At 38.3% G+C, this 21,068-nt stretch overlaps 2 protein-coding genes across 6 annotated transcripts; one reads left to right on the top strand and one right to left on the bottom strand.

Moving 5' to 3' along the window:
* Positions 1-165: 165 nt before the first annotated feature.
* Positions 166-16,465, bottom strand: LOC131674267 (GTPase-activating protein skywalker). 5 transcript variants are annotated; one of them, XM_058952845.1, is made up of 14 exons: positions 16,377-16,465; positions 16,239-16,308; positions 14,704-14,901; positions 11,526-11,987; positions 11,257-11,445; positions 11,059-11,183; positions 10,828-10,974; positions 10,616-10,750; positions 10,323-10,541; positions 9,705-9,734; positions 7,445-7,528; positions 5,766-5,924; positions 5,469-5,695; positions 166-5,393 (listed from the first exon to the last, which is right to left on the bottom strand). In XM_058952845.1, exons 4-14 carry the CDS (start codon positions 11,890-11,892, stop codon positions 5,252-5,254), a joined length of 1,824 nt encoding a protein of 607 aa, XP_058808828.1. In that variant the 5' UTR covers positions 11,893-11,987; positions 14,704-14,901; positions 16,239-16,308; positions 16,377-16,465; the 3' UTR covers positions 166-5,251. The 5 variants fall into 5 exon arrangements, with proteins under 5 accessions (XP_058808828.1, XP_058808829.1, XP_058808830.1 ...); XM_058952846.1 differs by lacking the exons at positions 16,239-16,308; positions 16,377-16,465 and adding an exon at positions 15,608-16,138; XM_058952847.1 differs by lacking the exons at positions 9,705-9,734; positions 16,239-16,308; positions 16,377-16,465 and having other exon boundaries at positions 14,704-15,421.
* Positions 16,466-17,076: 611 nt separating this feature from the next.
* On the top strand, positions 17,077-18,923 carry LOC131674262 (sodium/potassium-transporting ATPase subunit beta-like). The gene is made up of 7 exons (XM_058952818.1): positions 17,077-17,408; positions 17,499-17,693; positions 17,760-17,879; positions 17,943-18,109; positions 18,191-18,286; positions 18,404-18,569; positions 18,796-18,923. The coding sequence occupies exons 1-7, from the start codon at positions 17,273-17,275 to the stop codon at positions 18,894-18,896; spliced, it is 981 nt and encodes a 326-aa protein (XP_058808801.1). The 5' UTR covers positions 17,077-17,272; the 3' UTR covers positions 18,897-18,923.
* The last annotated feature ends 2,145 nt before the right edge of the window (positions 18,924-21,068 follow it).

Below are 21,068 nucleotides of genomic sequence, written 5' to 3' on the forward strand. Positions count from 1 at the left end.
GCCACGCCGAGCGCCCACAAAACGGGTATGCGCCCCGTCGCATGTGCACGTAACGCGCACTCGCCGTCATCTCGTCGCTTGTCGACGACGCTCATCTGTCACGCGCGCGCGCTGCTGGCTACAGTTTTTCATCCGCGAAGGCGCTTCGTCGGATGCTTCCGCAGCGTTATTCGCGGTTGGCGTAAACCGACCTTTCGGGATATTGCGCGACATTCAAACGGACGCGCACTCTGAAATTGTAGCTGTGCTGCCGGGAGAGACGGTGGCGGAATGTCGAGTCCGTAAAATTAGTCGTTGAAAGAGGCTCGCTCTCCAATGTTTCTTTTTTCCAAGTGAATACGGCAGACCTCTTGTATAATTTACACACCAACGTGAATAGAAGAATAACGAAGGCACGTTGATGCTCTTCGAGTGCTTTCGCAAACGAGCGCCTTTGTGTCGATTTTGGGCCTCGTTGCGTACAAATATGGAAGAGTTATGCCTCGCTATATGCGCCAACCACGATGACGCGATACCTGCATCTTCGCTTCGTTCTTTTTACTCCACGTTGCCTCCTCGTTCTCTTTTGTTTTTTCAACACATAAACGCTTCTCCGCGGATCATTAGGTATGTGGTTACTCGCAGACTATTTAGCTGACGTATAAGATACTAGACGGAACGTGACCTTTTTTTATATCACTATGTTAAACACGTATTTTGTAGTTTATCAAGGAGAAACTCTATTTCTAATGCTTGCTACTTTCTATTATTTGTATTAATTAATGCGAGACAACAAATTGAAATCTAATAAATATTTTCTATACTATCTAAATTAAGTATTTGCTACAACAGAAGGAAAATTGAGTATTACTATTGAAAAATAATTGTAGCAGTAAACACTTGATTAGAATTGAAAAACTCAAACTGAAGTTGCGTAACACAAATTAGCTGGAAATGGATTACGTATTGTTTGTTACATTTTTATATGGAATGGTATTTGTAGATTGAAAAATATGACATACGTGGTGGAGGAGATGGAGAAATAAGAGATGAGCAATTGATGTAACAAGAATTGTATTTAATTGTTCAATAATCTATATCTATGACAACGACCATGATATGACGATAATGTATATCATATAATAATAATGATAATAATTAATAATAATCAGGCAACAACTTTGATCGAGGAAACAGTACAACTGGCGATAATATAACATTAATTTACACACGGAAAGCTTTTAAAAACATTCCATTCCATTATCGTATAGATTTTTTCTTCTTATGTATAATATACATTTATATATATAATATATTTTTTTTCGTGTATAATATAATACCATTTTGTGTACGTCACTTTTACTCTCGTAAATTAGGCTATGCTTTTATACTCAATTAAAAACCATCAAAAGTGTATATATAGTTCCGTTTGTAAATTCACGCTCGTCGCGTACAACGCATTAATGTGTTATTTTCTTTTTCCTTTAAGGTCAACCGTATCATTTTTATCATTTTTTCGAGTGGCCGTTTGAAGGTTTTGACGCACTATGCGCTACGATTAACAACACTACAAACTTTAGATTGCCTTTTCTTACAACATTGAACAGTTTTTTTCCACTTCGTCGTAAAATATTTGTTTTTTTTTATTATTTGAACCGATGCACTACAAAAAGAAAATTGACGATGCAAGTCTATAATTCAAAGCTGTGGTTTTTACTTGATATAACTCATGTATATTGCCATACGAGTAAGCATCATGAGTCTTACTTTTCAATAAATTTTTTATTCTCTACATAGGCTACAATTACATATTTTTACTTTCTTCTTTTTTTTAATTCTTCAAGTAAGACGAATGATGTTCGCAGTCTATTGATCAACAAACATAAATATTGTTTGTTTATGTTTCTGACTTTCATATACTAACTATAATTTCACGTGTTAAATTCCTCAGTTTTTTTTACAAAATAAAATCTAAATTCTATAGATTTCTTTCCGTTTGACACATGATTCTATATGAATCTTTTTTTCCTTTGTTTATACGTATAAAACAAGCTTAGAAAAGGGACTACAGCAATTGTACAAGCTTAGAACGTACGTGTGCAGATTTGTTAGTGTTAGACATATCGTTGAGACCTTTGAATATGAGAACTGATGCAGTGCATTTCGTAAATATCACTCGCGTTCCAATAAAAACAGAAATTCATGATGTACGTATATCGGCGTAAATATAACTTAAATAATTAATCTATATAGTAATCCTGTTTATTTTGTATAAAAATTAATATATAAAATTATGAAAGAAAGAATAATATGAATAGTTGCTATTTTACAGCTCTACAGTAATCAGTACAACATAATACTTTCAAATTAATAGAAATGCGGTAAATTGCTTTTTTTCGTTTGTTTTTTACAGAATATCTAATATTTACACATATGTGCCATAAACGCACAACAGCAGTTCTCGTATTCGCAAAGGAATATAAACATTAAATGCTACGACTGTACAAAAAAGAGAATAGTTACAAATTAACAGATATAAAAAAGCTAACAACTAAGCTTATAGTTTGTTGATTATCCATAGCGCTAATTGTCACTCGTAATAAGCATGATTTGGGAGAGTCCTTAAATATATATTATTATACATTGTACGACGAACGCTACGTAAATATAACATTTATAATAATTTTCTTGCTTTTCTTTCTTTGTTCGTAGTTTTACGTTAAACGAAAGCTAATACCTATATTGGCATTTGTCATTACTTTCAACATTCGATTATCTCAAACAAACAATTATTGCATTGAATCTTATAAACGTAACATTTGATTTTATTCAACAAATAAATGCTTCGAAATTTTTGTTTTAGAATAGCAAAAACGTAAGTGAATAATGAAAAATCTTTACAGTAATGAAAGATTACTAACGCTGACGTATGAAATTCTGTGATGCTGCAGAGAATACTTCAAGATACATTCGAAAATGTGCGATTACGCAAAGGAATTTTTCATTTGATATATCAATATACTACTATGCAGTAGTACGGAGGAAGGAAAACGACTTTCCTTAAAATTTTGAGAAAAAACAATAGTGAATGAAAATTCGTTTCACATTTTTTTTCAAATGTGTCTGATATGCATCGATCCGCGCACGATAACGCTCTACATTAGTTTGTGATGTTACGAGCGTGCTTGCTTTCAAAATCGTTCTTTCAAGTAGGCAAGCAAGGAGGCTTAGAGGCGTTTGTTAGTCAACTACGTGACATATACAATTAAATTTCTAACAGCATATATATATATAATCTTGTACAATATGCGATTTGTACATTATGAAAATGCGCATATGGCGTCACCAAATATATAGACACAATCATACGCGACTGTTTTTTTGTTTATTTTTTTTTACTTTTATTTCGTTAAACATACATTTCTTTGTCTTGCTACCTTAATAATATTCTTTGTGAGTGTATATGTGCGCGTACACGCGCGCGCTTTGGTAAAAATATTTCCAAAAAATACCATTCAAAATTTGCAACGCTTTTTTTTTATACAATCTTGCCGTCAAGCAAACAAATAAAACATTATTATTTTTCTTTTATTATCATTATCATTCATAAATTCAGTCATATCCTTTGCATGATTATAATACTACGTTTGAAGTCATGTCGAGTTATTTTGCTCTTTGTTTCGGTTCGTTTCAAAGACAAATACTTCGTACAAAGAAATATTTTTACCAGAGTATATATTTCCGTGGGTGTCGCTCACATGTGTGTGTATCAAAGAGGAAGAATGACACATGTTCAAATCTTCACACTTTGCTCGCTTGAGGATATGTGGACGACAAAATTAAACACTTTTCTTTCTCAGTGGTGCCAGCCACTTTTATGCAGAGAGTGAGAGACATAGAGAGAGAGAGAGAGAGAGAGAAAGTGAGAGAGAGAGAGAGAGAGAGAGAGAGAGAGAGAGAGAGAGAACAGAGAGAGAGAACAAAAACTTAAGCAGTACGAGTCACAACGAGAATAAAACGCAAGCAAAAAAATATTTTATACTTTTTTCTTTGCTTTCCAACAAGCGAATCGATAAAAAGCCTGGAAGTATTTTTGCAAAAGACGTATTTGTAGTCTTTTCAGTTCACGGGTTAACGAGCCAGCACCAGCTGCCAATCACAATTTGTCTGATAGTACACTAACTACTCTTTCGTTTTATTTATATATATTTATAATATATACAGAGATAGAGTAAGTTATATGATATAAAAACAAATATCCTTTTTTGCCATTTTGCTTTTTTTTCTCTAACGGCAGATTAAAGCTAGTACGTAACATTGCTAAATTAAATAAATTGTTATATAACAATATATTTGTACAAACATGAATGCGATCTTAAAAATTATAAAGACATAATTAAATAAATATGTACAAAGTGTGTTCGTATTATTAACTTTCTGGTCCAATGAATATTTTTTGTTTGTTTGTTAAGTAATCAGGTTAAACTAATTTTTTTTCTAGTCTGCAAAGTAAATAAAGAAGAAATACCGAACTTAAGGATTCGAATGATCTGCTCGAGTGCTATTATTGTCAACGTTGTGAATATGAACTACTTATGGGCTGCCGCTGAGCTCATTCTATTTATTTTATTTTGATAATGAAACGATCGATCGCGTGTTTATATTGTTCGCTTTCGATTCTAAGAAGAACTACGAAAGAGGGGAAAAGCTAAAAGCAATCATTCCGCAAATTCATTGTTAGTTGATTTAAACCATGCGTATACCTTTAACGAATGAAAATAGAAATCTATCATTATGTAAAGATCAAAACAAACGGAAAAAATCGGACTTATTTTCGAGTCGCTATCGTACATAGCGTTTACATCCATATATGGTATATAAAGAGAATTGAGTTTATACGCAGGATGATGTCAGTTAAAGCTTTTCCAAAATAATCAAGGTAATTTTTTCTTTCAATTAACACGAGTGCACGACGATGCGTATTCACGCATAATTATATATACGTACGAATTGATGCTTGTGTGTGTGTGTGTATGTGAATATATGTATACGTGTTAACAAGACATTCACGCGTGAAGCGGCAAAAGTTCCAACATTTAATATACAAACAAGACTCGACGACAGTGGAGAAAGACAGAGAGGAGATAGAATGAGAAGAAATAGCGATGAAGTATGATTTTTGTAGGCAGTACGCTACCTAATTGGCAGTACGGAAATTTGAATACTTGGCTAGCGTGGCCGCCTGCAGCTTCTTCGATTAATTATCTTTGACTTATGCTCCGTGAAAGCCGTAGACCTCGAGGACCCGAATCTCAAAGTCGCCGCTGGCGCATAGTGGCGGATTGTTGAAAGTCGAGCAGCGATCCGTTTTGCCGAACCTTATGTTTTCGTCCATCCAAATTGCTTGGCCGTCTCTGTTCAATCGAACGTGTGGGGTGAACTCGTGGCGTAACAAGAGCCGTAACGACGACAGAGAGAACGATACGTACCCACCGCCGATGGTGATCATTTTGGAATCGGCAGCCATGAACAATTCCGCCGAGTGATCGACTTTCGCATCGTTGGCCGTGTCCATGCCGACCCAGGGATACTTTGCCCTCTCCGGATACAAACTAAACAGGAATGTCTCGCCCGTGCCAAAGTACGCCTGCCTGTTACCTTTGTCGTCCTTTAGGTTTCTCTCGCACCATCTTGTCGAACAATATGCTCCGAACACCTGTGGAACCGTCGACGTTTTCATTTTTCGCTTTTCACCGCCAAGTTGTGGGTTTTTCTTTTCTACTCACTTCGTTATTGCAGGTTTTGATCATAAGAAGGGTCGGCTCGTATTTTTCTACGCGCACGTAGAAAGTGGTGAGAGAGCAGCCGTGTTCCTCGGTGGTGTACAGCAGAATCGGCTGATACATGGTGATCCTCACGGGTAGCCAGGACCACAAGGTGAAGAGCTGTCGACAACGCAAAAACAGAAGCTTCATTTCCTTTTTCGTTCACTCACCCTCCCTCGAAATTCGCCAATTAAGTTGTTTTTCTCGTCATGTCATGACGTCCCGTTAAAGTTTATAGCAGCTCTCGGTTTTCGATTTTTCGTCAAATGAAGTGAGCTCGTACGAAGGACAAACAGAGGTGCCGAAAAATCATAAAAATCATTGAAACGTGAAACGAGCGAAGGAAACAGTCTTTGGCTCGCAAAAACCAAACAGAGCGGTAAAAAAGGTGATGCTCTTGAGCACGGTATAACGAGACCGAGCTCTTACGCTGAGCGCGCTCGATTAAAATCTGACGTGCTTAATCGAGCCGCCTCGCAGCGTTCAAGCTCTTTCAAAACCAAAGTTACACACTCCGTTAGGCTTTTGCGCCAGTCGCGTCGAGCTCGTCAATTTATTTATTTATTTTTTTTTTTTTTTTTGTTCTCGCCAGCAAGCTGCTATAATCTATTCTAGCGTACGTAAATGCATAATCTCTTTACAAAGCACTCGTCGTTCTTTCATCAAATATGTATGATTTTCTTGTCGGTAGAAAAGAACAATCTCTTTGTCGGTCTTCCGATTCGGCATAATATCGATTTAAAAGTACACGAACGTTCGACACACACATCAAATCATCGACTTTCTCAAAGTAAGAAACAGTGTGTTATTCGTGTTAATTCACAACATTTAATCGCAATCGATGCTCTGTAAATGTGATTTACTGTAAAAAAAAGTGAGGGTGCTTTGTATATGCAGTAAAATTAATCTTACAGCTACTGCTAATTCAACCATGCCAGAGTGCACAACGCATGCTTTATAAATTATGACAGCCAAAGCCTGGGGAGGGGAATGACGAGTACGCACGACGATCGAAGACAATATGAATGGAAGATAGCGTCAAAAAAAAACAAAGCTTGCATGCACGCTTGGACAAGTTTTTGCTCGGTAACAATAACATAGCAAAGCATTCAAGTCCAAACTAAAGATTCGGATTTATAAGCAAGCTTCGATTCGTCCGTAAATCCGTGCGTTTGTAAGCAGCCTGGTATGGCTTAATCTACGCGAAATGCCAAACGCCAAGGTATCACTCGGTAGAAAACAAAAACAGATGCTCGAACGAAACGAAACAAAAAAGAAGAAGGAAACGCACAGCGATGAAACCTCAAGAGATCTCGACAAACTCGGGGTGAATCACGATACGAAAAAGAAAAAAAAAAAACAGAAAATAGTGATCGCTTCTCGCACGGCTGCTTCTCTTTGTCTCGAGACGATACGTGAGTGAAGTTTATAACAGACCTGCCAATAAATTACTCATCGCCAAGTAGCAAAAAAAAGAAAAGCATAACGTTTCTTCCGTCGACTATATAATCAAAGAAGCTTATACAGTAGCCCAAAACTGAAAAAAGATAAACAACAAATTACATGCCGACGATAATATCACCTACAAAGGTACAAGGAAAGAGAGAAATGATAGCTGTCGACGGGGTTTTTTTACTTACGTCGGACACCTCAAGGATCTGGGAGCGTAAGTTTTGTATGGGATAAACGCCGTGGGCGGGTCGTGGTCCAGGACTATGCGCGCCCTACGTTATTTTTTGGCACAGCCCCATCATCGTCAAAGAACGAGCGAGAAGAGACACACAGAGATATTACGGTGTCCGAGGAAATGCAGCGCAACACACAAAGACACAATACGCAACTGTATAAGATTGTTACACTAGTTGACCTTTGTTTTTGTAAATTCATGCTCTCGCGAGAGAGTTGCTCGACAGATGAAAATGATTACACATCGAAGCGACGATCATCAAATCGAATGTCAAACGAAAAAAATATTTTATATCTGCGTAATTAACGTAAAAGTGTGTGACAGGCTTGGAACTCAAGGAAACGAACTGAAACTCAAGGTAAATCATAAAGTATGTACGCGCGATAATTATTGACATTTTGTGATTGAGCTTTCGAAGCACAAGAGACAACGAAAAATGGTATAAATCATAGGAAAATTAGATGTTGAATTATATCGATGATTATTAAAATTTTACACAGTCATAATTATTACATTTCCATAAATATATTTTTGAGATAGTTATACAAGTATTCCAACTGTTATTCTCAAGAGCTTTTGAAAAGCGCAGCTCGATGCATCGACAACGACTTTTATAACTTCCTCAAAAAGCTTCTTATCGATAAGAAATGATAAAAGAAAAATAACGCAAAGAAAGAAAACGTTGCAAGATAAATTCCAGTGGAATAATTACATCCGCAGTGGCGTGTTTCCCTTCCCTTATAAGAGTTACGTTAGCTTTGTGTAAAATCTATTTTTAAGACAGCGTACAGCGCGCGTACATTATGCTGTCTGTTCGCGCCGAGTGTTCGAAGCGTATGAGATCGAACGGAAATAGAACCAGCGGTGCGGGGCCGCTTTCCCGATGTTTACGAATACTTTTTACGAGCAGACGAAAAGAACGTTTTTTTCCTCCGATACGCTGTGGCAGGCTTTCGTTGGGTTTCGCTGTAATTAACGTTGGGGCACACGCACGCACATCTTCCTTTTATCCGCCAAAAAAGCATTCATGCCTTGCAGCCATATAACGTTAGTCTTTCACATTCAGAGCACCTTTGTTAGAGTACAAGTTATACAAGAAAGGAAGAGAGACAAAGATAGATAAAGAGAGAGAGAGAGAGAGAGAGAGAGAGAAGAGAGAGAGAGAGAGAGAAAGAGAGAGAGAGAGAGAGAGAGAAGAGAGAGAGAGAGAGAGAAAGAGAGAGAGAGAGAGAGAGAAGAGAGAGAGAGAGAGAGAAGAGAGAGAGAGAGAGTGAGAGAGTGGAGATGAAGATTTGCTTTTAGTCCAGAGTAATATCACTCGAAATTTCAAAGCATGCGGCAAGCAGCAATGCGTGATCGCTTAGCTTTCCGTGCCATTGTTTTTCATTGAACAACAACGGTTATAGAAACATGTTTTCAACGAGAAATACTTCATCGATCTTTGCTTCTTTTACGATTTTTATTTCCAGATACAGAGAGATGATAATATGAAGTATTTTTTTCCTTTCGATTGTTTGCATCATGTGCCTTTGATGCGCGAGCCTCAGATGTGAGAGGTTTGTCAACAAAAAATTCTTTTCGGGACTGCAGTGCGCCCATTGTGAGTACGAGCGAATGATTGTGTGAGACGATGGTTGGCTCCATGGATATAATCAAAAAAGAAATAGGCGAATACCATTTTTATTGTGATTTTGCAATGAAAATAATAAGATCAAATTATTCACGAAAAAAAAAAAAGAAACAACTAAAGCTCAGAAATTTGCCATTGCCCCTCTGCATTTTTGTGAGTAAAGATACCTGATTAAAAAATATTCAATTACATATTTTAATGCAACAATAGATACCGTATAACAACACGTTAAACGTACTCTTGGTATTTTCTAATCAGGTTTGAATGGTTATAGATGCACCCAAGATAAAACGAAAAATAAAATAAACGAACAAAAAAAAAATAACGTTGCAAAAATTGAATTATGAATATTAATACCACTTGCTTAAAAAAAATTAGGGCAGCAGTTGCAATATGTGACGCATTAATGGTAACAGCGATAGAAGCCGACGACGCTATACAGTGTCGCGATGAATGAGAAAGAGAGTAACGTGTGAGTGTAACTCGAAGTAGTAGTTTATTGTTTATTTTTATTTTAGGGAGGAGAAAAAAGGTAGCACATGAAACGAACGGCACATTGGTCAAAAAGATAATTATACGATACCCTGTCTTTGTACGTGTCTTCACATTCTTTCTGAAAACAAAGTGAATCATTGAAAAAATCTTCTGTAGTTTTCAGTTGTGCTAAATTTTTTTGTTCTAATTAATTGTCCTATTGAATTGTTATTTTTCGGTAAATAATTCTTCAAACTTGTCGTGTCTTTAGCGATTCACTATGTAACAAAATGAAATCAGTCAATCAACCATGTACAATTATAGTTGAAGTGTTGTACAATTATTGGTATATTAAAAAAAAATCAATGATTCAAGCGACCATAGATCTTACACAAAAACCATGTTTGTTAAAATACGACGCTTGTGAGGTCATATTAACCCTACACCACTGTTATTGTCATATTAGAAAAATAGAAAGTAGGATAGAGTTGATAGAATAAATAAAAATAACTAATTAAAACATTCGTATGATAAAAAGAAATTAAATAAATTATAAAAAAATATACATATATATCCTTTTTATACGTCAGTATACTCGTAAATTTTATTTACTGAAGGTAACAAATGAATAATCAAATCTGTAATAATAATTAAAAAAATAAAAGTACTTAATACCATAATAAAAAAGGCATTCTACGTATATATTCATCGTAACTGATCTACTTACCTCTCTTATCGTGAGGGTGTGAGACATCATTTGAATGTTCATTTGCGACTGACTCGTTGGTAGAGTATCGGTTGATCGCGATTTTACCAATGACTTTGTTCCCGATATGACGTTCCGAGTTTTTAAGTTTATTTCAATACTAATAAATACCCTCGATATGTAAACAGAACTCAGATTACGAATACCAAATGCAGTTCGTAGAAACTTGGCTGGCGTTACCTAAAGCAATGATGAAAAATAAATTATAACCATTATAAAAAATGTTTTTAAATTGTGTCAAGACAATTAATTACCGGCATTTGTCTACAAAATTTAGAAAGGGCCGCGTCAACTCCATTTTTATTAATTTCAGCCATCCACTCTGAATTTTGTGGTGATGAATATTTGTAAAATAATAAGACTATAGCCATAGCTGCCCTATAGAAGACCTATAAGTATAAGATCATATTGAGTCAATAGTTATGAAGAACTACAACTTTATTGGTAATTTAAAGTAATTTCTTACTTTAATGCCTTCATGCAAAAAACAGTCCATAACTCTGACTAGATGTTGAAATGGAAGTAATTGCAGAATCCACCAAATCCAATCCATGTAGATTCTTTCTGCTCGAGATCCTGAGCAATGCCTTGCTAAATGCACAGCAGCAGATTTCTGCAACAAGTTTATTGATCAATAAGTTAATAAGTTTATCAAACATTTCAAAAGTTTTTATTAAGAAAAAAATTGACTACATACTACATGTTTCTTTGTGATTTGTTCTACTGTTTTCCATGTCACTTCGTAAACAAGTTTTGTTTGTGTTATGAACATTTTTTTCTTGGATGCCACTAAGCTTTGTACACAGTGATAACATTGTTCCTCTGTAAATTGATAATATTACATATAACAATATATATTTAATTTTAAAGATCCATATAAGTTTTCTAGGCATACCTGGTATAAAGTGTAGAAGAAGAGCAGTGATAGGGTAGAGCGACGGACTGTACACTATGTCTGGACATGCATAACCTAGTACAGATACAACTCTATCTGTAACACTCCTACCTTTATGGGTCAAGTTATAGGATAAACAATGTATACTATCAACGAATGGTGGCAACATGATTGATTGCCCTGACAATTCTGCAAAGGAGAACAGCTTGATTAGCACAACTGAGCCCCTTTTATGTTAAGATTGCTAGAAAAAACTGGCAAAAACTGACCTGTAGTCCCTAAAACTTGGCTCACCATATCCCAGTAATAACCCTCCATGGTGTTGTTGCCTTTGGCATGTTGATTGATCAGTGCAGGCCAAAGCTGGGACCTTATACCATTGTTCAGTGGCCAGGCATTCTCCCTGAGAATAAGCTTTACCTCACGTAATCTATCAGCCTGTAGGAGTGCATTAACTTCCTTGAAAGTCTTGAGGGTTTGCTTCTTGCTGATCGGAGACTCAGGCTGAATGATGATGTTGCTGGTATCAACATGTGGCGGGAAGCATTCGTTAATGTCAACATTATTCTCTTCCTCAAGTGTCGACAGCATATTTGATGGATTGTCTATAGGGCAGGGAGACTGCGTGACCAACATGGCAGCAGCACTACGGAGCTGGATTATCCATGCTCCAAGCTGGTGGCATTGTTAATTGCAGCTTACGTAATCTCCTTCGAAGTTTTAGTATTCATCTGTAAAGATAAATGTAGAAAAAATTTGTTTGATATACTAGCTAAAATGTATATTAGCAAGCTGCATTATTTGGCCTATCTTGCAATCATACAACTGTACAACTCTCCAGCATCAAGGTTGGTAGCACAAAACATCACTCACAATCTGATCAAATTAGTGCCCCGGAAATGAGATACTATCCTTGTCAGTAAGAAGTGTGCCTAATATCATTCACATTAATTTCAAAATTAAGCCAATTGTACTGACTTGGGGTTATGATTACGACTCATACTGTATCATATTTTACTGGTATTAATAGATTCCGAAACCTTTTTTTATTTGATTGTAAAATTTTGTCAGTTTAAATTGAGCTTTGACAAGAATTACACAATGATGTTATACAAAGACCATTTATTTCTGATATAAACAGTGTAATTTACAAGGAGACATTGGCCTCTGAGCAGATTTTCCCTCTCAAGGAAACCAGATAAAATTCGTAATGTGAAAGTCTAAGTACGAAGTAATAAAAGTAAGATAATAGCAATATTGCATGCATCTTTGCTGTGATGCAGTCAGCAATCATCGCTTGAAGATAAAATTATTTTTACACTTACTATAAATTAATTAATTGTTGACAAATATGGATGACTGTTATGATACATAGAGAATCAGTAAGTTTCCATGATTCAAAGCTACAGCATTTTTTTGAGTAACACCATGAGTCATTGAACTTTCAAGGTATTTATTTATAATCCCACCATTACTCAATGCAAAAACCTTGATTCAATATAAAATATTTTTACATCGGCATATGACTAGTAGGGAGCTTTTTGCATGTTATACCAGATAAACATTATCATGCCAGTATACCATCAAAAGCACTTGAGAGTAAAAATACATCTTTGCTCAAAGCTCAAATGTGTGCAGAGCCGAGCAGCAGTCAAGCAGTTATAGTATATCACAAAAGTTCATTTTAACAGCTGCATGATTCCTAAAATTAATTTGGTGCATTTGAATTTGATTGGGCTTTTGAAACTGTAACACTGTTCTGCTGAAAAATTTCTAGGTAGCTATGGCTCAAGTTAACCTGTACGCTACAGTATGTAGTATATGTTAAAGCAGTGCTTCCACTCAGCTCTTAAAAGATCAGATGTTTCAATGGCAACTTTCCAAATCATATGATGTTTTTTATAAGCTATATATTATTTTACCCACTACTATTGAGTATTTCTTCATTGGTCAAACATACCGTTCATAAATGAATCTTTTTTGAGAACTATCAATTTCACTTATAGTAGGTTTTTATATCAAACTTTTAAGGTGAATTGCTATAAAATAATTTCTAGTTCTCTTTCATTTTCGTAAATTTTTTATATTAATAACTCCCAGTCAATAAATCATCTCTAGAATGATTAGCAGCTGAAGAATGAAAGACAATCTTTCAAACAAATTTGCCGTGAGAAAAAAACAAAGAATTGGATGCCAAATATTTTTATTACATTCAAGTCGGGTGATTTCATTGAGACATACATTGACCTCTCATTCATTTACACGGTTTAAATATAGCCCCGTTTGGCACAAAGATTCACAAACCACTAAAAAATTTCTCACTTTTATATTTTCACGTTCTTGGCGGGAAATCGGCGAACTGACAAAAAGCCGAAAACAGTTGTGCCACATTACATAATGAAGCCTAGCATTACATAAAAAGTGTGAAGGAAACGAGAGGCAGAGAAAAAAACCATTCATCGGCTTTTCGCGTAATTCGTCAACAAGTTGAGAAAAATGCCTTCTCACCGTCTATAAAAAAGTCCATCAACGGTTCAAATAAAGCATAGAAAAAAGAAAAGAGTCTATTCTTGTGATGCACATGAAAAATGTAGCGAGCGAAAGTCGAGCAAGGGAGCTTTTAAATCATAAATAAACGATGCTGCAGAAGCGGTTAAATTAGATCGATTCGTCTATAAACAAGCTGTAGCAGTTGGAAAGAGAAGCAGCGAGCGCAAGCGACTGGTTATACCGCGAGTATAAATGACGTGGGCGAAAAAAGTGTCTATTCTGTAATCGATCGTTTGGCTGCGCACACGCACGAACCAAAAAGGAGCAGGTGCGAAAGTCAAAGGGCGTAGCCGTCACAGAACACACAAAGTCACGTACTATACAAACTAGCTAAGCTTCTCTCCTTCTCTTTCAGACGAGAGAGTGAGATATAAGCCTGAGCCCTTGGAGGGAAATCGATACGCCGCCCGGAGGTGACAGTCCGAAAAAATGTTTTCTTTCTCTCTGTTTCCACCTGCGCGCTAAAGCCCCCCGCAAGTATCGTACAAGCAACCCCACCCTCGCGCACTGGAAAGAGCGAGAGAGAGCGAGAAAGAAAGAGAAGCAGAAGACGGAACTGCCAAACGATGTAAACAACGATTGGGATATGGTTATAAGCCGCCCAACGAGAAAGAAAAAGCAACTTCATCGAAGGTGTCGTCTGACAGGAGGGACGGGTTTTTAACCCACTTATCGATTGCATCCACTTAGCGATTCCTCGGATATCTAACCTAAATATCGCGTGTATATGCTTGCTGCCCACATACAGATACACAGATACACAACAGGCACTTGTACGGCTTATAAAATTGCGATCACATGATATATCGCGAGTATACGGCGCGGCGCTCGAGCGCGGGCGTGCAGACAGGGTACATTTCTTATTATTAAGATGTAGAGCAAAAAATGATCACTCACTGCAGCAACTGGGTAGACAATTGGATCGTAGTGCGGATCTCCGTGACGTTGATCATTGTCGCTGTTGCTGCTACGACTGCTGCTGCTACCCAGGTGTAGCTGCATCAAACAACAACGAACGAACAACGGCCTCTGCTATAATACGTGTGCTTTCACCTAGACTGTTGCAGCGGCTCTTCGCGCGCGTCAAACAACGCACTGCACGACGAAAAAGAAAAAACAACGGAGTGAGATGCGTGCAGTACCGGCCGTATAGGCAGATGGGCCACAGTAGCACAGCAAAGTCTCCTCTCTTTCTCTCTCTCTCTTTCTCTTTCTTTAACGTTAACTTGTGCGATCTCGTTCTCGTCGTCGATATAATAACTCGCTTCCGCGGGCGCGCTATGCTGTCTCGCGCGACGTGTCTGTCTCTTTCGCTTTGCGCGATCGCGTGTGTATGTGTGTGTGCGCACTCTCCGTTGTCCGCGGGAGTATGAGCAGCAATAGCAGAGCAACGAAAATCAGGAGGCCGTCGTCGCCGTCGTGTGCGAGAGCAGCGCCAAGATGACGGAATATTGTTATAATATTGTTAGAGCCGCCGTCGTCGCCACCGCCGCGAGCTAATGCAAGCACATACTGAGAGAGAAAGAGGAACACCCGCAATACCCTTTCGGATAAAACTATATACAGTTACGTTTGTGTATGCGTGTGTATGTTCTATTCCGCGAGAGTGCGCGAGCAAGATATAGAGACAGACAGAGAGAGAGAGAGAGAGAGAGAGAGAGAGAGAGAGAGAGAGAGAGAGAGAGAGAGAGAGAGAGAGAGAGAGAGAGAGAGAGAGAGAGAGAGAGAGAGAGAGATAGGGAGACTACATAACGTAGCCGAGAGTTAAATAAGTGATTTAGCCCCGCGTAATATAACGTACGCTAGCTCATATAACACAGCCAGGCATTTAACGAGCCCCCGCGCGTATTGAAACCTCAAACGCACACTGTACGTGTAGGTGAACGCGTGCTATACTTGAGGTGCTGTATGCGAGAGATGGAGCGCTGCTATAGTTCAGGACTGTATCTCTCGATGGCGGTGCCCCGAGAATTTCGTTGCTTTACGTTATTCTCCGATTTTTCTTTTCAGATAGAGAACTTTCTACGATTGCAACGACGAACACGGATTAGTTTCGTCAGCAGCGTCGACGAGTACGATTGAAAGCTTCTATTGGTGGCACCAATTGACTAATTGTTGTTACGCGTTATCTTATCCACGATAATTCAGTAAGCTACAATTGCAAGCTGTGCTTGCGTGTTGAAATATCAGCTCGAATAATTTTCAAACGTATTGTTGACGAAATGATGCAAACGCTTGGTGTGTATTGGACAGTGTGAATCACTGTTTTGGACAGACATTTTCCGTTAATTTTTGTAATTTTGAATTCATTAAAGCAAGAGAAATACGTATAATGGTAAAATGTAATAATTGAATTATTATAGTTTGGAAAAGAAACCAATAATAATATAAGAAATAAAGTTAGATAAACAAGCAACGATTAGCGCAGTTACCTTTCCCGTTGAACAAAAAGAAAATCAAAATAACTGAGGTACATATAAGTTGTGGCTGCTGCTGCCTCCTCTATATAATAATGACAAAAAATTAGGAAGCCCCAATGAAGCTAATCAGAGCATAAGCCAATGTCATACCTGAAGAATAGACTTGAAAACATATGGGCTAAACTACATTCTTCGGCATGACAATAGAAGCGAGATGGATAATTAAAGTTCGTATCGTTGGCTTAATTCGAATCGTCAATGCGAAAATATCGGCGGCACTGGCGCGCGGTGACGATTCGCGCGGCGATATATATCGCGTGCCTGGGAATCTTCGCCGTCTCTCTCTCTCTCTCTGGCTGCTGCGCGCGCAATGGCCCTCGCTCGGCAAATAACGCATGTGGGTGGATATTAATGCGCGCGCGAATTAAAGGGAGAAAGAGAGAGGGCCATGCGTACGAGTTGCGCGCTGAGGGAAAGCCAGAGAGATGCGCGCAACTAATAATCACTCGTTCCTCGGGATTTTCGCGAGCGCGCCGGAGATTTGGAGCTACGCTGATTGATTTCTTTTTTTACGTAAACATACGCACAGCGACACGTAAATGCTACGAAACGACGCGCTCTCGCAGGAGTCTAGAGGAGCTTTTCTTTGTGCAGAACTTGAGAGACCCATTAGTGGCGCTATCTGCTGACGGTGATTGGCGCTTCCCGCGGGCTTTTTTAATCAGCCGTTGATAACGAAGTTATGAACATTCCAGCGGCATTTTTACGTCAGATTTTTCTCGGATCGTTTATCTCGAGCGCGATACCGAGACTTCTTTTAATGCTAAATAAAAATTTTGATAAATAACGAACGCTTCAAAACCCGTGTAATTCATTATAGAACGTAATTTCTCTCACGTACTTTTTAGTTTCGACAGCCATGTGGAGTTAAAAAAGCAATAAAAGCATTTGCCCCCACCCCTTCACCAAAAAGAAAAAACAATCGAGGAGAATGTAGGTTAAGTTTATCATATGTAAGTACGTCAAACAGCATTTGACGTACCACGATGTTGATCAAGCATGACGAAGAGTATTACAGACAACGAAAACCCCAACCAGATTTGGGTGTCATCGAAAACTTCAAACGATTCCTTTGGGATTCCCAGAGACGAGCTTTCCTCGATAGAACTGCTCAAGAATGGAGTAAGTTGATCAATGTTTGCCGAAATGTTTACGGCTAGGATACACGTACTGTATACATCTCGAATGCATAAAATTCATTGTGTTTCGTAGTGAACGTGGGAATCTTCTACCTGTGCTTCTACGGCGTACTTTTCTCGTTCACCGCGTTTCAAATTTGGCTGACGTACAAGAACGTAGCTTGCCGGAGCAAGCCCTACTTCGAGTTTGATAAGCCTCAATTAAGGAAAGCTTGGTTGGAGCCAAGTCGGCAAAATAAGCCCATCTTGTCGAGTTTGCATGGACCCGGTAGGCATTCGCTCGATCCTTTCTCTACCCCTCGAATTTTAACGCTCGCGTTGTCGTCGCGTTAAGGTATCGCGTTCAAACCAAACATCTTGACTAACGGACACTCGCCCCGTATACTTATCGACCGGTCGACGGATATGGGTAGACCGCAAAAGTACGTCGACGAAATAGACAAGATCCTGAAAGGTCTGTTCGCCATTTCGTTTTGTGGCGAGGCAAACGCACTGAGCGAGCGATTCGTTTCTCCAGGGTACAAGATCGACAGGTCAAAGTTCGCTCCGAATTGCGACGACAGATCCAAGGATCCCGAGAAGCCTTGCTTCTTCGACATCGCAACTTTGGGACATTGTTCGCAACCGCCCTTCGGATACGCTGAACGCGCGCCTAAGCCTTGTGTTTACTTCAAGATAAACAAGGTGGCAGAGCCTCGCTGTTCGGATATTCGACGGTCGTTGCTCCGAGCGTCTATGTCTTTTTTTTTTGTTTTTCTTTGTTAGAGATACGGATGGTCGCCGATACCCTACGGGCAGGCTTCCATACTGCCGGAAGATATGCCGGACTGGCTGCAGAGCAACATACGTCGATCCGAGCAGGCGAGTATCATTTGTCGACGCGCACTGTGCCCTATTTTTAGTCTTGTACTCCCATACAATTGCACGCGCAGTCACGAGGGTAGATCCATTCATACATCAACGCACTTATTATTATAGCTTCACGTGTGGCTGTCGTGCGAGGGTAAGAGCCCGGAAGACAAGGCGAAACTCGGCGAGATCGAGTACCTCCCGAAGCCCGGTTTCCCCGTCAACTTCTTTCCATTCGACGGGCAAAGGAATTATCTAGCGCCCGTAGTAGCTCTGAGCTTCAGCAATTTGTCAGGTTGGAAATAAATGCGATGAATTAGTTATCGTGCAGATGATTCCATTGATATCATTAAGGGAGTGCTTTTGTTTGAGACAAAGTCAGTGAACTTTGCCACGCGTGTCGTCCTAAAAAAAAAAAATAAATAAATGAAGGTTGTAGTTATCGTGTTAACGCACTTTCGTTGCGTAAAAGTACTGGAAACAGCAAGATACTCTAATTTAATTAAACGACTTTGTTACAGTTGGCGAGCAAGTGACCGTTGAATGCAAGACTTGGGCTCGCAACATCGACAATGAGGATCGTTACAATCTAAACTTCAAAATAATGCTCAGCAACTCGTAGATATAGTCACGCGATTGTTTACTCGGAAATGATCGATAACATAATTTTCTTGCTTCATTTTTAATTTACTTTTATAATTGCTAATATCATTATACGGTAATTAAGATAATCATAAATTGACCATTGCGTCTTGACTTCAGCCAGCAAATTAGATTTACTCATGAAAAGCTCGCGCTATAACTAGTCAATCGATAAGCTCTCAAGTTTATCGCCGCGCGAGAAAGCAAAAGATGGTAACTTTCGAATTCGCCTGCTCAAATTGGATATCCCCTAGGCAATACATTGCGAAACATGCAGGCATAATATCGTGGATCTCCTCGGCTCCATATGTTGGATTTCTCTCGAAACTTGGTTTTTTTCCACTCACGTTCGTCTTCACTGTTCCATTTTTTTTTTCAAAGTTCGAGGCTGCGGGAGACCAGATGAGCGCGTGTGTAACAACGAGATCGTGTTTCTATTTTATATAATGATGACGAGGACAGTTAACGCGTTTTTCAAACGAAAACAATATTTTTTCGTGCTTTTAGAACAAAGACGACTGAAGCGGAGATAGGATGCCGTTCGTGGCTATTATTGGAATGATAAATAAATGTATGATCGTTAGATATACCAAAAGCCCACGTATTGCTCATCATTAGAATTTCAACACCGAAAGATAAGAAATTTGATTTTGGTAAATATTAGGAATGATACGCGCGTGTATTTTTTCAAACGTACACAATTCTCGTTTCCGTCGAGACAGATACTTTTTTAGCACTTTTCCGAATGTGTGTACACATGGCAAACCTAACCGCAGACGTAATATGAACATCTTATTTTTAAAATAGTCGATTAACTTGCGATAGTTTGATGAGTCAAATCGATTAAAGAATTGTAAATTAGGAGATAAAATCGCTTCACAGGCGCACACATTGAAATTAGTTCGATTTGACGTTAAGAATGCACTTCTTCTGGTCGAACAACTATAAAAATAATTGCATACGTCTGCACTCGAGCGATAATGATTCGCCGCAGAACGTTACAACAGTAATCGATTGTGCTTTTATTTCTTTTTTTTTTTAAAGCTTTTCAATCAACACAAGCACATTTCGCGTCGAGTCTTCGCACGTGTCCGCCAGCGAAACTGGATATCTAAAGCTGCGTCCACAGTCAGGTGTGACACTTGAATAGTTTTTGTTATAGTTGATCTTCATATTTTTGGATCGTTGAATCCGAATATCGAGGGTCGTTTACCGAGTTCTTAAGACAGCGTGAATGAGTATTATCACGTCTTTTGTTAAGGCTTTTCGAACTTACACTTAGCATGCTCGGATTTTTATGTGTGAAAAGTAAAAAAATAATAACAATGGTACTAATTATAATAATAATAATAATAATAATAATAATACTGATAATAATATTTGCATCTCCAAGGGTTCTCGAACTTACATGCTCTGATTTTTATGTGTAAAAAGTAAAAAAGTAATAACAATGGTGCTAATAATAATAATGATAATAATAATAACAATTTGTAATACGCGCTTCTCCATTGTAAAATACATATATTAACTAATTAAACCCAAGTCAGCTGTTCCAACAAAAGGTATAAGCGCGTACGCTTGCGTGGCTAGGCGTTTTCATCTTGAATAAATTTATAACTAATTTAATCCGAACATAGATTTGCTTAATTCTGTTTCATTTTTTTCCAGATGGAGAGATTTGAAATTAATAATCATTTGTCAGCTAAAAACGCGGAAAAACGTAATTTTGCAATATACAGTGTTAATAAGAAAAAATCGACTGGAAAATTGGTAAAATACCCTCGACTTTTAGATTCAGCGAACTAAAATTCTTAAAGATCAACAGTAAAACCTCGACCCCTAAAAAATATTTAAGTATGACCGTAGGGCTCGTATCGCCGTATACATGCACGCTCGGGATATCCATATTACAAGTAACCTTTTAATCAAGTGCGATCCAGCTAACATTGGCAACATTCATCGAAGTGCTCTTAGATGAAAGCTTCGAATGCTATGCCGATACCTATGTCGTATACGAGGGTTGGACGTGACGTGACGTCAGCTGTTCGCACGTGCCGAGCTCAAATAAAAAAACAAGCAATGAAGTACTGCACGCGACGTTGCCATGAACAGTCAGGGGGGAGGAGGAGGGGAATACCTGTTTCAGTGGGAA

The sequence above is a fragment of the Phymastichus coffea genome, unplaced genomic scaffold (assembly GCF_024137745.1).
Source record: "Phymastichus coffea isolate CEN01 unplaced genomic scaffold, Cenicafe_Pcof_1.1 PCOF00223, whole genome shotgun sequence".
Lineage (NCBI taxonomy): Eukaryota > Metazoa > Arthropoda > Insecta > Hymenoptera > Eulophidae > Phymastichus > Phymastichus coffea.

Excerpts from the sequence above, each read along its gene's own strand:
- LOC131674267 (XM_058952845.1), bottom strand. The coding sequence starts at position 11,892 with ATGTTGGTCACGCAGTCTCCCTGCCCTATAGACAATCCATCAAATATG. Across the intron at positions 11,446-11,525 it reads CCAAGTTTTAGGGACTACAG|AATTGTCAGGGCAATCAATC; the intron begins GTCAGTTTTTGC and ends TCTCCTTTGCAG. Across the intron at positions 11,184-11,256 it reads TCTTCTACACTTTATACCAG|AGGAACAATGTTATCACTGT; the intron begins GTATGCCTAGAA and ends ATCAATTTACAG.
- LOC131674262 (XM_058952818.1), top strand. The coding sequence starts at position 17,273 with ATGTTGATCAAGCATGACGAAGAGTATTACAGACAACGAAAACCCCAA. Across the intron at positions 17,409-17,498 it reads TAGAACTGCTCAAGAATGGA|TGAACGTGGGAATCTTCTAC; the intron begins GTAAGTTGATCA and ends TGTGTTTCGTAG. Across the intron at positions 18,570-18,795 it reads GAGCTTCAGCAATTTGTCAG|TTGGCGAGCAAGTGACCGTT; the intron begins GTTGGAAATAAA and ends ACTTTGTTACAG.